At 35.3% G+C, this 13429-nt stretch overlaps 1 protein-coding gene across 1 annotated transcript in view; it reads left to right on the top strand.

Annotated features, from left to right (window-relative positions):
• CCDC178 (coiled-coil domain containing 178) overlaps positions 1–13429 on the top strand; it is a 369825-nt gene that overhangs the window by 96218 nt on the left and 260178 nt on the right. The window contains exons 10-12 of the mRNA XM_043444502.1: positions 2087–2182; positions 2333–2469; positions 11362–11545. Of these exons, the coding sequence (XP_043300437.1) occupies positions 2087–2182; positions 2333–2469; positions 11362–11545 (417 nt within the window). The remainder of the gene's footprint in view (positions 1–2086; positions 2183–2332; positions 2470–11361; positions 11546–13429) is intronic.

Below are 13429 nucleotides of genomic sequence, written 5' to 3' on the forward strand. Positions count from 1 at the left end.
ACAATTCTGTGGGAATGAGGATTTGAAAGCATTCCAGATCAGTGGAATTTGGTGGCTTCCCAACTGACGGATTTCTCCCTAATAGATTAATGTGATATTCAAGATTAATATGAGCCTATAATAGGCTCAGACTCAGTGGTAAAGAATCCCACCTGCCAAGCAGGAAATGCAGAAGACCAGAAATCGATCCCTGGGTTGGGAAGATCCCCTGGAGAAGGAAATGGCAAGCCACTCCAGTATTCTTGTCTGGAAAATTCCATGAACAGAGGAGCCTGGTGGACACAGTCCATGCGGTTGGGAAGAATCGAAAGAAACTGAGCACGGAAGGCTACTATGAACCTGGAGGGAAGGATTCAGACAAGTTCAAACGCACAAAGCTCTCACCTCTTTTCATATTAAACTATTTATCTTAATAGGTGCTCCCCATTTGCTGCAAGCCTTCATTCAATTTCCAAAGTTCTGAAAAAGCTAATTTTGACTTTTTTTTGAGCCAGATTTCTCATTACCTTTATGGAGAAGAGCTTTCAGATGTTTTTAATCCACCACATCTACCGATATCCTTCATGAGGACTAACTATATCTCAGATTTTTCTCAGTCTTAACTTTTCCTTCAGTGTTTTTATGCTGTCTTTTGCCACACAAGTTTTGTAAAATATGCCATTGGATACATCACAACTCTTGGTTTGTTTGGCGAGATAACATTCTCTTTCAGTCCAAGATTATGCAAATAGAATCATATTGTTTAATAATTTGTACTGTTTTTGTGTTTGTATTTGGGTTTATGTCAATCTGAAATTTATGTTTGTTATGAAGTCAGTTGAAGGGGAAATAGAAATGTCACTTTTTTTTTTCTTTTAAACAAAAGTTCTATATTATTCTAACACATTAATTAAAGTAAATAACTTCTTTCTCACTGAATTCAAATACTTAAAAAAATGAATTCAGATTGTGAGGCTCTAGGTATTCTTCTTTCTTTATTGCAATGCCAAAAATAAATACTCCTTTAATATAGTGGTATTATAAGATGTTTTAATATCTAGTAGCAAGTTTCAAATATTATTCTTATTTTTCATATACCTCTTGTTTAGCTTCACATACATTTCTTCCATATGAATTTCGTTTCATGAAGTTTCAAAAGAAATACTCCTTTTTATTTTGTCCATATTAATTTTGGGGTAACTGACAGTATATTAAACGTTTCTAGGAAATATTTTTTCTTGACATGATGCAGTGACTAAACAACAACAACAAGCTTTTAAATAAGAATTTTTGTTTGCTGTATTAGAGGTCCTCCCTTTTGTGTTGAATTTATTTCCAAATATTATGTTTTTGACTAAAGTTTTTAAATATTGTCATAATGCTTTTAACAGATTACTACCTTTGTAGGTAAACACTTATTAATTCTCTTATGCTATCTTCCCCAAATTTATTTATTGTGGTCTTAAATAGAATAGTTTATCTTCCTAGGTATTCAATCATACCATCTAAAATTGAAGACATATATTCATATTCAGTATTATACTAGTAACATTTGGTTTCTTTATCTACTTGGATTAGCTAAATTTCACAAAACATGATTAATAACAGTGGTGATAAAAGATAATGTGGCCTCATTTTTGAGTTCAGTGGGCATGGGTTCAGCATTTTATGATTTATTTTGATATTACGTGTTGGTTCTTTATATTTGGGTATGTTTTCCTTTTGCTAGGTGAAAAATTATGGAAACTAGTGATTTTGTCAAATGGCTTTTTTGTGGAATGTTGGCCATATTCATGTTATTTTCTTCTTTAATTTGTTGATAGCAGTATTTGCAATTTAAATTTTCGAATTTTTATCAATTCTTAAAAGTAAAATACATTCTATTTTATCAAGATTAATTATTTATTTGAATACTGTTAGACTTGCTAATTGTATTTGGAGTCTTGCATCAGTTTTCATAATGAAAACAGCCTGCATTGTTATTTTATAATATTTTAATCAATGTTTAAGTTACTGTAGTTGCATAATTTGAAAGATAATTTATTTCTTTCTTTACAAAAGAATGGAAAGCACCACAATTTATTTTGTGTTTGGATTTTTTCTTTAGCTAGATGATTTGAAAAGGCTTTATGATCAACTACACTGGAAGAAAAAGATTTATGAAAGTGAATATTTGGAAGTACTTAATAATTTTTATGCCACGGTAGGTTGATGTTTCCATATTTCCCAACAGAGCTTCATTCTGTTTTCCCAACTATTAACTCATGCAACTAAAAGTAATTTCATTATTACACATTTTTTTCTTTTTGAGTTACATAAACATGTATAAATGATTCTTTTTTTTTTTTTTAAGAAATCAACATGGGATATTGAACTTTCTAATATTGCAAAGGATTTTTCTGATATTTCAATAGCATATTCTCAATTGGTGGAAGAAAATAAAAGACTCAATATTGATATTGACACTGTACTAGGTTATATCAATGACAGGTAATACTGCCAATATGCTTTTCATTCTTATGTAACATGTCTAATATGTTAAATATGATAAATGACTTCATTTTGTGTTCCTTCATTTGTGGATGGTATGATGGTGTTTCTGTTTATGATTAGCTCACATTTTATCTCTATCCCAAATGTTGCTCTTTAATCATTCTGAATCCCTTTAGAAAAATTAACATAGTGAAAAAATGATCTTATAAGAAGTTTTACACTCATTCATATCACTTCCTTTTAACATATTCTCTTACACTCAAAAATACTTTAAAATATGTCTAATCAAGCTCATAATCTCCTTCAGTCAATACTCAATTCTTCCCTGAAACTGCTAAACTAGATTTCTTGGCTCATAAATGCATGAATTTTCTTGATTTCTCTTTTTATTTCAACCCTTATAGTCAACATGTTCGGAGAAGGCAATGGCAACCCACTCCAGTACTCTTGCCTGGAAAATCCCGTGGACAGAGGAGCCTGGTAGGCTGCAGTCCGTGGGGTCGCTAAGAGTTGGACACGACTGAGTGACTTCACTTTCACTTTTCACTTTCATGCATTGGAGAAGGAAATGGCAACCCACTCCAGCGTTCTTGCCTGAAGAATCCCAGGGATGGGGGAGCCTGGTGGGCTGCCGTCTATGGCATCACACAGAGTCGGACACGACTGAAGCGACTTAGCAGCAGCAGCAGCAGTTGACATGTTAACAGGAAATGTTCCACATACTAAATAAATTTTTAATCTATCTGCTTCACTCTACACCAGAGCTCTCGTAAAACTGAACTTATGGTATTTCCAAAACTGGTTTTGTGCAGCATTGGTGGTATAGTGGTGAGCATAGCTCCCTCCCAATGCTGGTTTTCCTGCAGTAACTATGTTCCCTTTCTAATGCATTATCTACATTATGGTTAGTGCATCCTCTTTTTCTTTTAATTTTTAAACATAAATATGATCCATTTCCCTCCATACTTACACTAATTTTAGCAGGGTGAGGGGACAAAGGTCCCACCTTAATGTATCCCACAAGGTCCCTCAATAGGCAGGTATGCCTGGTTCTGCAGTCTCCTGTAACACAAGGTTCATCCTGATTACTTGGTTCAAATATAGTGTCCTTACTTCAACTTCTCCTTGTTACTTTTTTTCTCCAGCCTCCAAGGTGTTTTCATGCTAATTTCTTTTCAATAAATGTTTTTCCTTTAACTTCTACTTAGTAAATTGCTGTCTGTACTGAAGATTACAGCTGAGGAGTCAGTTCTGGGAAGCTTTCATTGATTGTCCGGTTAAATCCAGTCCCTCTAGTATGTGTGTAGATGGCACATTTTCTCTTCTCCTTCATATAATTTGTCAGATTTGCAGGTTTTTTGTATGTAAATATTTGACTGATGTCCATCTTCCTTAACAAATGGGAAGATCCACAAGGGAAGACATAAGCCATGGCCATATTTTCTTCATCGCTGAATCTTCATCATCAAGCATAGTTCCTGACCCATACTATGCTATCCATTATTAATTATTGAAAGGAGGAGAAGCAGAAAGAATAGAGGTGATGATGATACTGGGCAGTTGTATATAAAGCTTGATACAATTTATTTGTGCTTATTTTATCTTTGGATGATAGAATGAAACTGTAAAATTCATCTGCATGTTAAACATACTATTTTAAAGAAAGCAAAAAGGACATTGTTTTCTAAACGATAACCTAAAATTGTAGCTGTATACTTTACTTTATTAAGAAAGAGAACCAGGGGAGAAGACAAGTCTGAAGAGTTGGTAAGCTAATGACAAGACAGCTCTGGAGGAAAGGAAAAGAGTGTGAGAGTTAAACTTCTTTAGATTATCCAACAGTAATGAGCATCCACCAAGTCTTAGGGTTGCGTGCTTGCTAAATCATTTGTCATGCCCGACTCTGTGTGACCCTATGGACTGTATGCTGCCAGGCTCCTCTGCCCATGGGGTTCTCCAAGCAAGAATGCTGGAGTGGGTTGCCAGGCCCTTCTCCAGGGGATCCTCCTGACTCAGGGATCAAACCCACATCTCTTATGTCTCCTGCATTGGCAGGTGTGTTCTCTACCACTAGCGCCACCTGGGAAGCCCAGTGGTATACAAGTATAAAGGTCTATTTCTCATTCATACTGAAGCTGAGCTGTGTCTGCTTGTGTGTGCTTCATCTTATTTCTGCTTCTCAGATCCAGGTGAAGGATCAGATCCTTCTAGGGCATGTTGCTTTGGTAGCACAAGTGCATTAGTGAGATCACTCAGTGGCTCTATAGCTCCCATAAAAGATGAAAAATTTTACTTCTGTTCACACTCCATTGACCAAAACAAGTCATATGGCCAAGTCCAGTGTTAACCAGGCAGGAAGTCTAATCTTAAAAAGAGAGATAATGAACAATTGGGAACACTAGTACAGGAAGTGGGAATGTAGCCATGGTTATAGAGAAGAAATTCCATAGTATACATTATGCTTGTTCATGTAATACCTTAAGATGTCACTTACTAATTTCTTTCCTCAAATTTGTATCTGAAACTTAAAATTGAATCAGTGATTTTAGCAGCAGATTGAGAAGAAGCAATGTTGAAGAGAGAAATGGTAAAATGTTTGCAGAATGAAAGAGAAACTGAAAGATGTGCAGATAAGATCATATCTGCCATATATCTAAGTAATGTTCCAAAAGAAGAGAAAACAAAGGACTGAGGCAAAATGTGATCACATAAATCAGCGGTTCATATGTCACAGTAGTTCTTAGGATAATCTTGTTTTTGCAAATCTCTTACTAAGATAGATAGGTGCAAAAGTAATTACTCATTTCCAAATTTCATTTGCTTTACTTCCAAGTCTTCTAAGTCATTTTATGATTCTCTGTTTTTTACAGATATTTAAAGCTTATCTTTCGCTTCTTAAACATGATATGAATAGTTATTTTCTAATCTATGTCCAATAATGTAAATATGTGTAATTTTGTTACTTGCTTCTGTATCTTATTCTTCTCACTGATGCTTTTGCTGTCTCTTACCCCTGTGTTCTTGGCTGTCTTTAATGTGTGTTGTCCATTTTCTTTTGGAAACTGTAGGTGGGAAATCTCTGAGTCCTAGGAAAAAGTTGTTAATCATTTGCATCTTTATATTTTTGAGAGTGGTTCTGCTTTTCAGTTTGTTTCCTTGGATATGCCCAAGATTTTTTTTTTTTTAATTTCCCAAACTATGATACTCAAAACTCCATTTTATCAAATTTCCAGGGCATTCAGAGCAAAAGCATCTTGTATGATCTTTTTGGCAGCTTGATTGTAATGCATATTTAGTGTAGAAAAGAAAATGTAAAATGTACAAAAAGAGATTGAAAACCTAAGATCATGCCAATAGAAGTAATCACTATTAATATATTGCTATTTCTTTCTTGATGAAACTGTGTATTCTGATTTTATTTCCATCATGGTATAGTTGAAGTTTTGCCATATTGTTATACAGATTTCAAATACGTCATTTAAATATCTATACAAAAGTCTACTATATGGGTGAACCTTAATTTTTGTGAGAATTACTCTAATATTTAGGTTTCTATTTTTATGACTTATTTTAAATATATATGATTTTTTGTTTAGAAATATTTCTTAGCATCATTGCTATTTACAAATGTTAAATAGATTTATAGAAGATTGGCTCTAATACTTTGAAGTTCCTAACACCTCTCTAAAACTGCTTTCCAGACTCTACCACTTATTGAAGCTGAGCAGTACATGAACTTGTTCTACTATGCACCTATGCTAACATGAAGATACTAATTAAATAATTAATTAGGTATATGATCTATTGTTCCTATATAGTCCATTTTTAAAATGGAAATATTAAAAGAGAGATGCAATTTTCAACAAACTTTGTTCAGTACTCTGTGTATAACAAATATCTGCAAGACCTTTTGGTGATGATGATGGTATATGATTACTTACCTTGGAGTAGCAGTGCATAATTTAATAATTTTGTCTTTCAAATAAGCCAGCATCCATTTACAATGAACCCTTTGTATTTGGGACTTTTGATGTGAGCAAATAGTTTTACTTGATTGCTTATTCACATGATAGATAGGCTTCAGCAACCTACGTCAAGGAAATGAACTTAAGATGACTTGAAGTTGATTCGTTTGGATTTAGTTTGCTGAAGTTAACAGTGTGGTATGAATTTCTATATAGCCATTTTCTTACATTTAAGCTCTGTAAAATATTCTAAATACCTACTTCTAATGCTCTACCATACCTCAAGCAAGAAAATGCCACTGTAACTGCAGTGATCCAAAGATGGGATTGATCATTGAGGGAAATGAGCAAAAAGGCTATTGAACACTATAAAGACAGACTGATATATTTTATGAAATATGTTTATCAAGAGTTAACAGGATGGTGATTTATTTGTAGAGATAGCAGTTAGAATATGATTGAAGTTGTTGAATAGCCTGGAATGCTTAGAATGAATTCCCAGGGTACTGTGTTTTTCATACTCGTGTAGCTATATCTTCAGTTCAGTTCAGTTGCTCAGTCGTGTCCGACTCTTTGTGACCCCATGAATCGCAGCATGCCAGGCCTCCCTGTCCATCACCAACTCCCGGAGTTTACTCAAACTCATGCCCATCAAGTCGGTGATGCCATCCAGCCATCTCATCCTCTGTTGTCCCCTGCTCCTCCTGCCCCCAATCCCTCCCAGCATCAGGGTCTTTTCCAATCAACTCTTCGCATGAGGTGGCCAAAGTACTGGAGTTTCAGCTTCAGCATCAGTCCTTCCAATGAACACCCAGAACTGATCTCCTTCAGGATGGACTGGTTGGATCTCCTTGCAATCCAAGGGACTCTCAAGAGTCTTCTCCAACACCACAGTTGAAAAGCATCCGTTTTTCGGCGCTCAGCTTTCTTCACAAACTCTCACATCCATACATGACCACTAGAAAAACCATAGCCTTGACCAGATGGACCTTTGTTGGCAAAGTAATGTCTCTGCTTTTTAATATGCTATCTAGGTTGGTCATAACTTTCCTTCCAAGCAGTAAGCATCTTTTAGTTTCATATCTGCAGTCACCATCTGTAGTGATTTTGGAGCCCAAAAAAATAAAGTCTGTCACTGTTTCCACTGTCTCCCCATCTATTTCCCATGAAGTGATGGGACCAGATGTCATGATCTTAGTTTTCTGAATGTTGAGTTTTAAGCCAACTTTTTCACTCTCCTCTTTCACTTTCATCAAGAGGCTTTTTAGTTCCTCTTCACTTTCTGCCATAAGCATGGTGTCATCTGCATACCTGAGGTTATTAATATTTCTCCCAGCAATCTTGATTCCAGCTTATGCTTCTTCCAGCCCAGCATTTCTCATGATGTACTCTGCATAGAAGTTAAATAAGCAGGGTGACAATATACAGCCTTGATGTACTCCTTTTCCTATTTGGAACCAGTCTGTTGTTCTACGTCCAGTTCTAACTGTTGCTTCCTGACCTGCATACAGCTATATCTTATCAGCCTATTAATCTGAGTTACTTCTTAGGAGTATAGATATAGAATATGATTTTTCTAGCATTTAGCAGCAAACTTCTGAATGAAAATGCTTAAGCTATTTTGGTTTTATTTTATTTTTTAAGTTTTAGTTTTAAGTTTTAGATAGAGAAAATGGTATATGCCCTATTCAAAATTAACTACTCAGAGATGCATTAGCCTACTTTAGACTTTTTAAAAAGGGGTTGAAATCTTGCATGTAAATAGCCCTTCCTGTTTCTGTTCGCTCCCTCTTCACAAGCAATCAAAATCTGAATTTGGTCTCTATTAAAGTACATACTAGAACTTGGATTCTCAGTTCTTAGACCTCCAGATTCCTAACCATCTTGTCTTCTACCTCACACAAACCATCTTGTCATTTCCAGCACTGGAGTTACCCGCTGGTCTTGATTTTAAGAATCTACTCCCTGACAGCCAGAACCTCTCTCTTCAACTTACTTCCTCTCGTACTGCTGTTGCTTCAGCAATTATATAACCCTTTATGATGATTAGTCTCTCATCCCTAGTGTATTTGTATATCCCCTTCTTGTTTTCCTTCCTTTTTTGTACAACCTACTTATAATCAAAATAAGCATTCATTTAAAATCGCTTCCGAAACTTTGTTTCTATGACCTGAAAGTATATTTTTGGACTAAACCAGGATCCTAACAGTTGATTGTGGCTAAGAAAACACAGCTATGCTAATCACTGTCATCATGGGTGGATACTGGTTCGGTGGACCCTGAAAGGTTATAGAGGAGAAAGAAATGACAGCCCACTCCAGGAGTCTTGCTTGGAAAATCCCATATATAGAGGAGCCCAGTAGGCTACAGTCCATGGGGTCGCAAAGAGTCGGAGACGACTGAGCGACTTCACTTTCACTTTCAAAGGTTATAGAAGGCGAAGCCTCGTTATGAAAGAAGGAGCATAAAATTATAATACAGAATGCTCACAGTCATTTTAATGTCACTTGACAGAAGATAAATTATATTAGAAAAGGAAAAATAGAGAAAACAGTCTTAATAAATTGTGGTTAAAATATCTCATTTTTGCAAACTTTAACAAAAACATATGACCATGTAGAAATACCATTAGGGGCACTCAAAGGACTTTTTAAGGGCTAGGATCAGTTAGAGACCCTCATATTTAAGCTTCATTAACATTGGAATACATTTGCCCTTGAGTAGAACTTAAATTCTATGGCTATAAGTCTCAAGCGATATTTAACGTGCCAAGAAATTTCTAGACACTTCAGTTTTTCTAACAACTGTTTCATATCCTCTCTCTCTCCTCAGTCCTAATATGCACATCACCCTCATTTTAAGCTAATAATCTCCCATTGTAATTCATAAAGAACATACATGCAATTAAATGGGAATTACCTTTTCTCTTACCAGCCTATTTGCATCTGTCTTCACACATTCTGATCAAATAATGGAAGACTCTTCTGTATAGGAGTACTCACCACCCATACACTTGCCACATGGACGCTGTTCTTGCTTAATACACTCAGAGGCTTGGCACCTACAATTTTTCCTCTTTTCCATGAGTCATTGTTATTTTTCTCTATTTTAATGGTTTATTAACATTGTATAATATTGCTCAGCTTAGAAGAAGCAAATACAAGACAAAGCAGAGCACTGCATCCCGCAAATGCCCTTCCATTCTTTGTGTGAAAAATCTTATTCAAATAGACACTCCTGTTTCCATGAACTCACACCTCATTTTCTATTCAATCCATATTCATTCAAACAGGGATTTTCTCAAGGTATCATATTCTAGATCTGAAGTCATTTTTTCTCATAATTTGAAACTATTATTCATTTTATTCTTTCATTTAATTTTTAAACTATTGTACATACATAAGGTGTATATCATGATGATTTGAATGTACATAGTGAAATGAATATCCCAATCAAGCTAATTAAGACATCATCTCATGCAGTTACCTTTTGTGTGTGTGCCTGTGGTGTGAAAGTGAAAGTCAGCGGGTCCGACTCTTTGTGACCCCATGTACTATACAGTCCCTGGAATTCTCCAGACCAGAATACTGGCACTTGAGATATACAGTCTTAGCAAATTTCCTGTATTTAATACAGTATTATTTTTACTATTATTAATTATAGTCATCATGTTTTACATTAAATCTGAGCTTACCTGTATTTCATTTAGTTTTGCTTGATAAGACATCTGATGACATTTGGATATCATTTCTTTGTAGATAATCTGTTTTTTCTCTCTGGGAAGTTTAGAATTTTCCCTTCCTATTTTCAGAGTTCTGAAATTTCACAGTTGCACATCTATGGGGATGTGTGTTTCTGGGTGTCTAACATATCCAGTTTAGTACTAAGTGGGACTTTTCAATTTAATGACCCATCCTGGTTTTCAGTACTGGAAATTTTTCACATAAAATTTTGTTACACACACCTCCTACCTGTCATTTCATTTAAAATTTTTTCAGTGTTACTGAGGTACAAATGACAAAATTGTACACGTTAAAAGCATGAAATGTGATGATTTGACACACGTATACTTTGTGAAATAATTACCACACATCAATGACCTCACATAGTTACTTTTTTGTTTCTTTTGTAATGACTGTCCTTAGGTCCCTAACTGCTGCTTTGCTTTCTAGTTCCATTCTATTCTACAAACATGGTTACCTCATTTGTGAGTGTAACTATATATATATATTTTTGTATTTTCTTATATTGTATGCCTCAGTGATTTATATTTGGAACAAAGGCAGTACCCAGTGTGGACAGTAACTGCCGTAGAAACTAGTGGACAACCAGTCTGTGGACTAGTATGGACAACTAATATGGACAACTCGTGTGCCATAGAATCTTGTATTTCTCTGTGTCTTTGAGAATCTTACAGTGATAATAACGTCTTACCTTCTTTCTTTCCCTACCAACTCTTTTCCCTTAGCTATTGGTTTTCTTTTTGAGAGTTTTGTTTTCGTTGTTTTCTTTCATTGAGTTTTGTTTCTCTTTTTCATGGGCTGAATTTTTCTTGTATTTTATTATTCTTAGTAGCAATGTTATGTAGGATTAGAAAGGATGGGTGGCTACAGAAGGAAATCAGTGCTCTGAAATTTGAGCATCTTGGTTTGCCAAGCCTTTCTTATTCATATGCTTTTTCTCCTGATATTGAGGACAGTTTAACAATTAGAAGTAGCCATCAGGAGAAGCAGAAAAGGAAATGGAATTTAGGGATGTATTTTTCTCTTAGTTTAGATTAAGTGTATGGTTATTTTGTATTTTTGGCAACGTAAAATACAATTTTGTTCCCTTTTTATCGTTATTAAATATATTTGCCTCAATATATCCTCTTTTGGAATAATCATATCAATATTTATGCTTTATTTATTTATTTTTTTTACAGTATAAGGAAAAAATCAGAGCTCGAGTCTGAAATCCAATCTTTGTTGAAAATGAGGTCAAAAAATGAAGAGTTTCTTAAACAACTATACAAGGAAGCTTATAACATCAGTGCTCTTTTTCACCTAACCAGATTTAAAACAGAGGAATTAGAACAGAAAGTAGCAGAAGTGAGAAGAAAATTCAAGGTTTGTATCTCTGTTTTCTTCTTGGTTATGAAAAGGGTAATGAGCCTGAACTTTATTGATTTAATATTGATAGATTTTAATGCAAGCTATATTAGTCTTTTTCAGAAAAGTCACTCCTATAAATCAGAAGAAAAACCAACTTTTCTTTAGAGGTCAGCCCTAATAGACGAGAAATGGGGCTCAATGTAGCTAATCAACACTGGTGCCTACTTTTGTCTATCACCAACGTTAAACTACCTGGATCCCCAGAAGAGAGTGATGCTGGCTTCAGTCTCATCCCACATACCTAACCTGTAAAACAGTTCCTGTCTCTGGCAGGAAGAAGGGATGATTGGAAGTGCCCTTGCATCCATACCAGAGAGTGCCTACATTAGACCTGCAAGTTTTTAGCTTCTAGAGTACCAAGCAATTAGTTGACCACAGCGCTGTGAAAACAACATTCACTCCTAAGTGAGAAAGATGACAAATAGCCACTCCCTGGCACTTGAAATAGAGATTAGCAAAGTCAGCTTCATTTTTCCACACCTGAAGGACCACTTTAACAGGCTACTTTTGTCCATCACACATCACATCCAAACCTCTCCCATCTCTGACTTTTTTTTTTTTTTTTTGGTGGGGGTGGTGGCTGTTCTGGGACTTTGTTGCTGTGAGCAGACTTTCTCTGTCATGGTGAGCAGGGGCTACTCTCTAGCTGCAATGCTTGGGCTTCTCATTGTGGAAACTTCTCTTGTTGCAGAGCATGGGCTCTAGGGAGCGTGGGCTTCAGTAGTTGTGGTGCATGTGGGCTAAGTTGCCCTGGGTCACATGGGATCTTAGTTCCCAGACCAGGAATTGAACCTGTGTCCCCTGCATTGGCAGGAAAATTCTTAAACACTGAACCACCAGGGAAGTCCCACGGCATTTTTTTTAATTAAAGATTTTGGTTATACAAGTATCTGTAACATGTAGAATCTACATTTCTGTCCAGGCCCTGTAGTAGAACTATTTTCAATGAAGACTTTGTCTTGTGCTGTTTAGGACATGTAGATTGCCTTCCCATAAGTGGTTCTGTATTGAAAGATCAGGGTTTTCTTCCCACACTGAGACCAGCTGTCTGGCTGACTTGGTGTGTTGTGTCTGTGTCTCTTCCCTTGGGTTATTTATTGAATGGGATGCTCATATCTTATATATTCCAAAATTAGTATAATAAAAATTATATATAGCAAAAATTACTCTCAAAATTATTTTAGAAATATGGCAGTGATTATGTTATTTATAATTTAATTTTTCATTAATATGTGTGTATCTATGGCCATAGATTAATTTCTTCATTGAAACTGTCAGTGAAAATGTCATGCACTGATTTGGCCGTTTAACAATGTTTTATTTTTTTCAGTTGACAGGAAACCCTTAATATCATTCATGTATTTGTCACATAGCTGTCACAACCTACTTTAGTTCTTCATATGTATTGCTTCACTAATCTGAGGCACTCACCTATTAAGAAGGATGTTGTATTGAACTGTTTGTTTTTTTCTAAATTTTCCTGATGCCGTAAACTACAGTTTGTAGGTTAAGTGCAAATTTGATTTGACTCCTCTGTACTTGCTTTGCCAAGGCAAAGTGTCTCTCTGGCTAGATCAAGCAGAATTGAAGAAGTTGTTCATCAGATTTTTTATCACCCTGTGGTAGCTGAGAGATAACTAGAAGGAAGTAACAGAATTAAATTACTCCATTCAGTAAATACTCCCTATTGTTAAACATGTCTGCTAATCTCTGAATTGAATATATATAGGACACTAAATTTCTATGATGTATATATGTGTCAGAATGGTGATAACTTAAAAGTAAATTTATAGACAATTCTTAGATAATTTGTATTTGTAGTAATTGATTTTTAATAAT

This window comes from Cervus canadensis, chromosome 23 (genome assembly GCF_019320065.1).
Source record: "Cervus canadensis isolate Bull #8, Minnesota chromosome 23, ASM1932006v1, whole genome shotgun sequence".
NCBI lineage: Eukaryota > Metazoa > Chordata > Mammalia > Artiodactyla > Cervidae > Cervus > Cervus canadensis.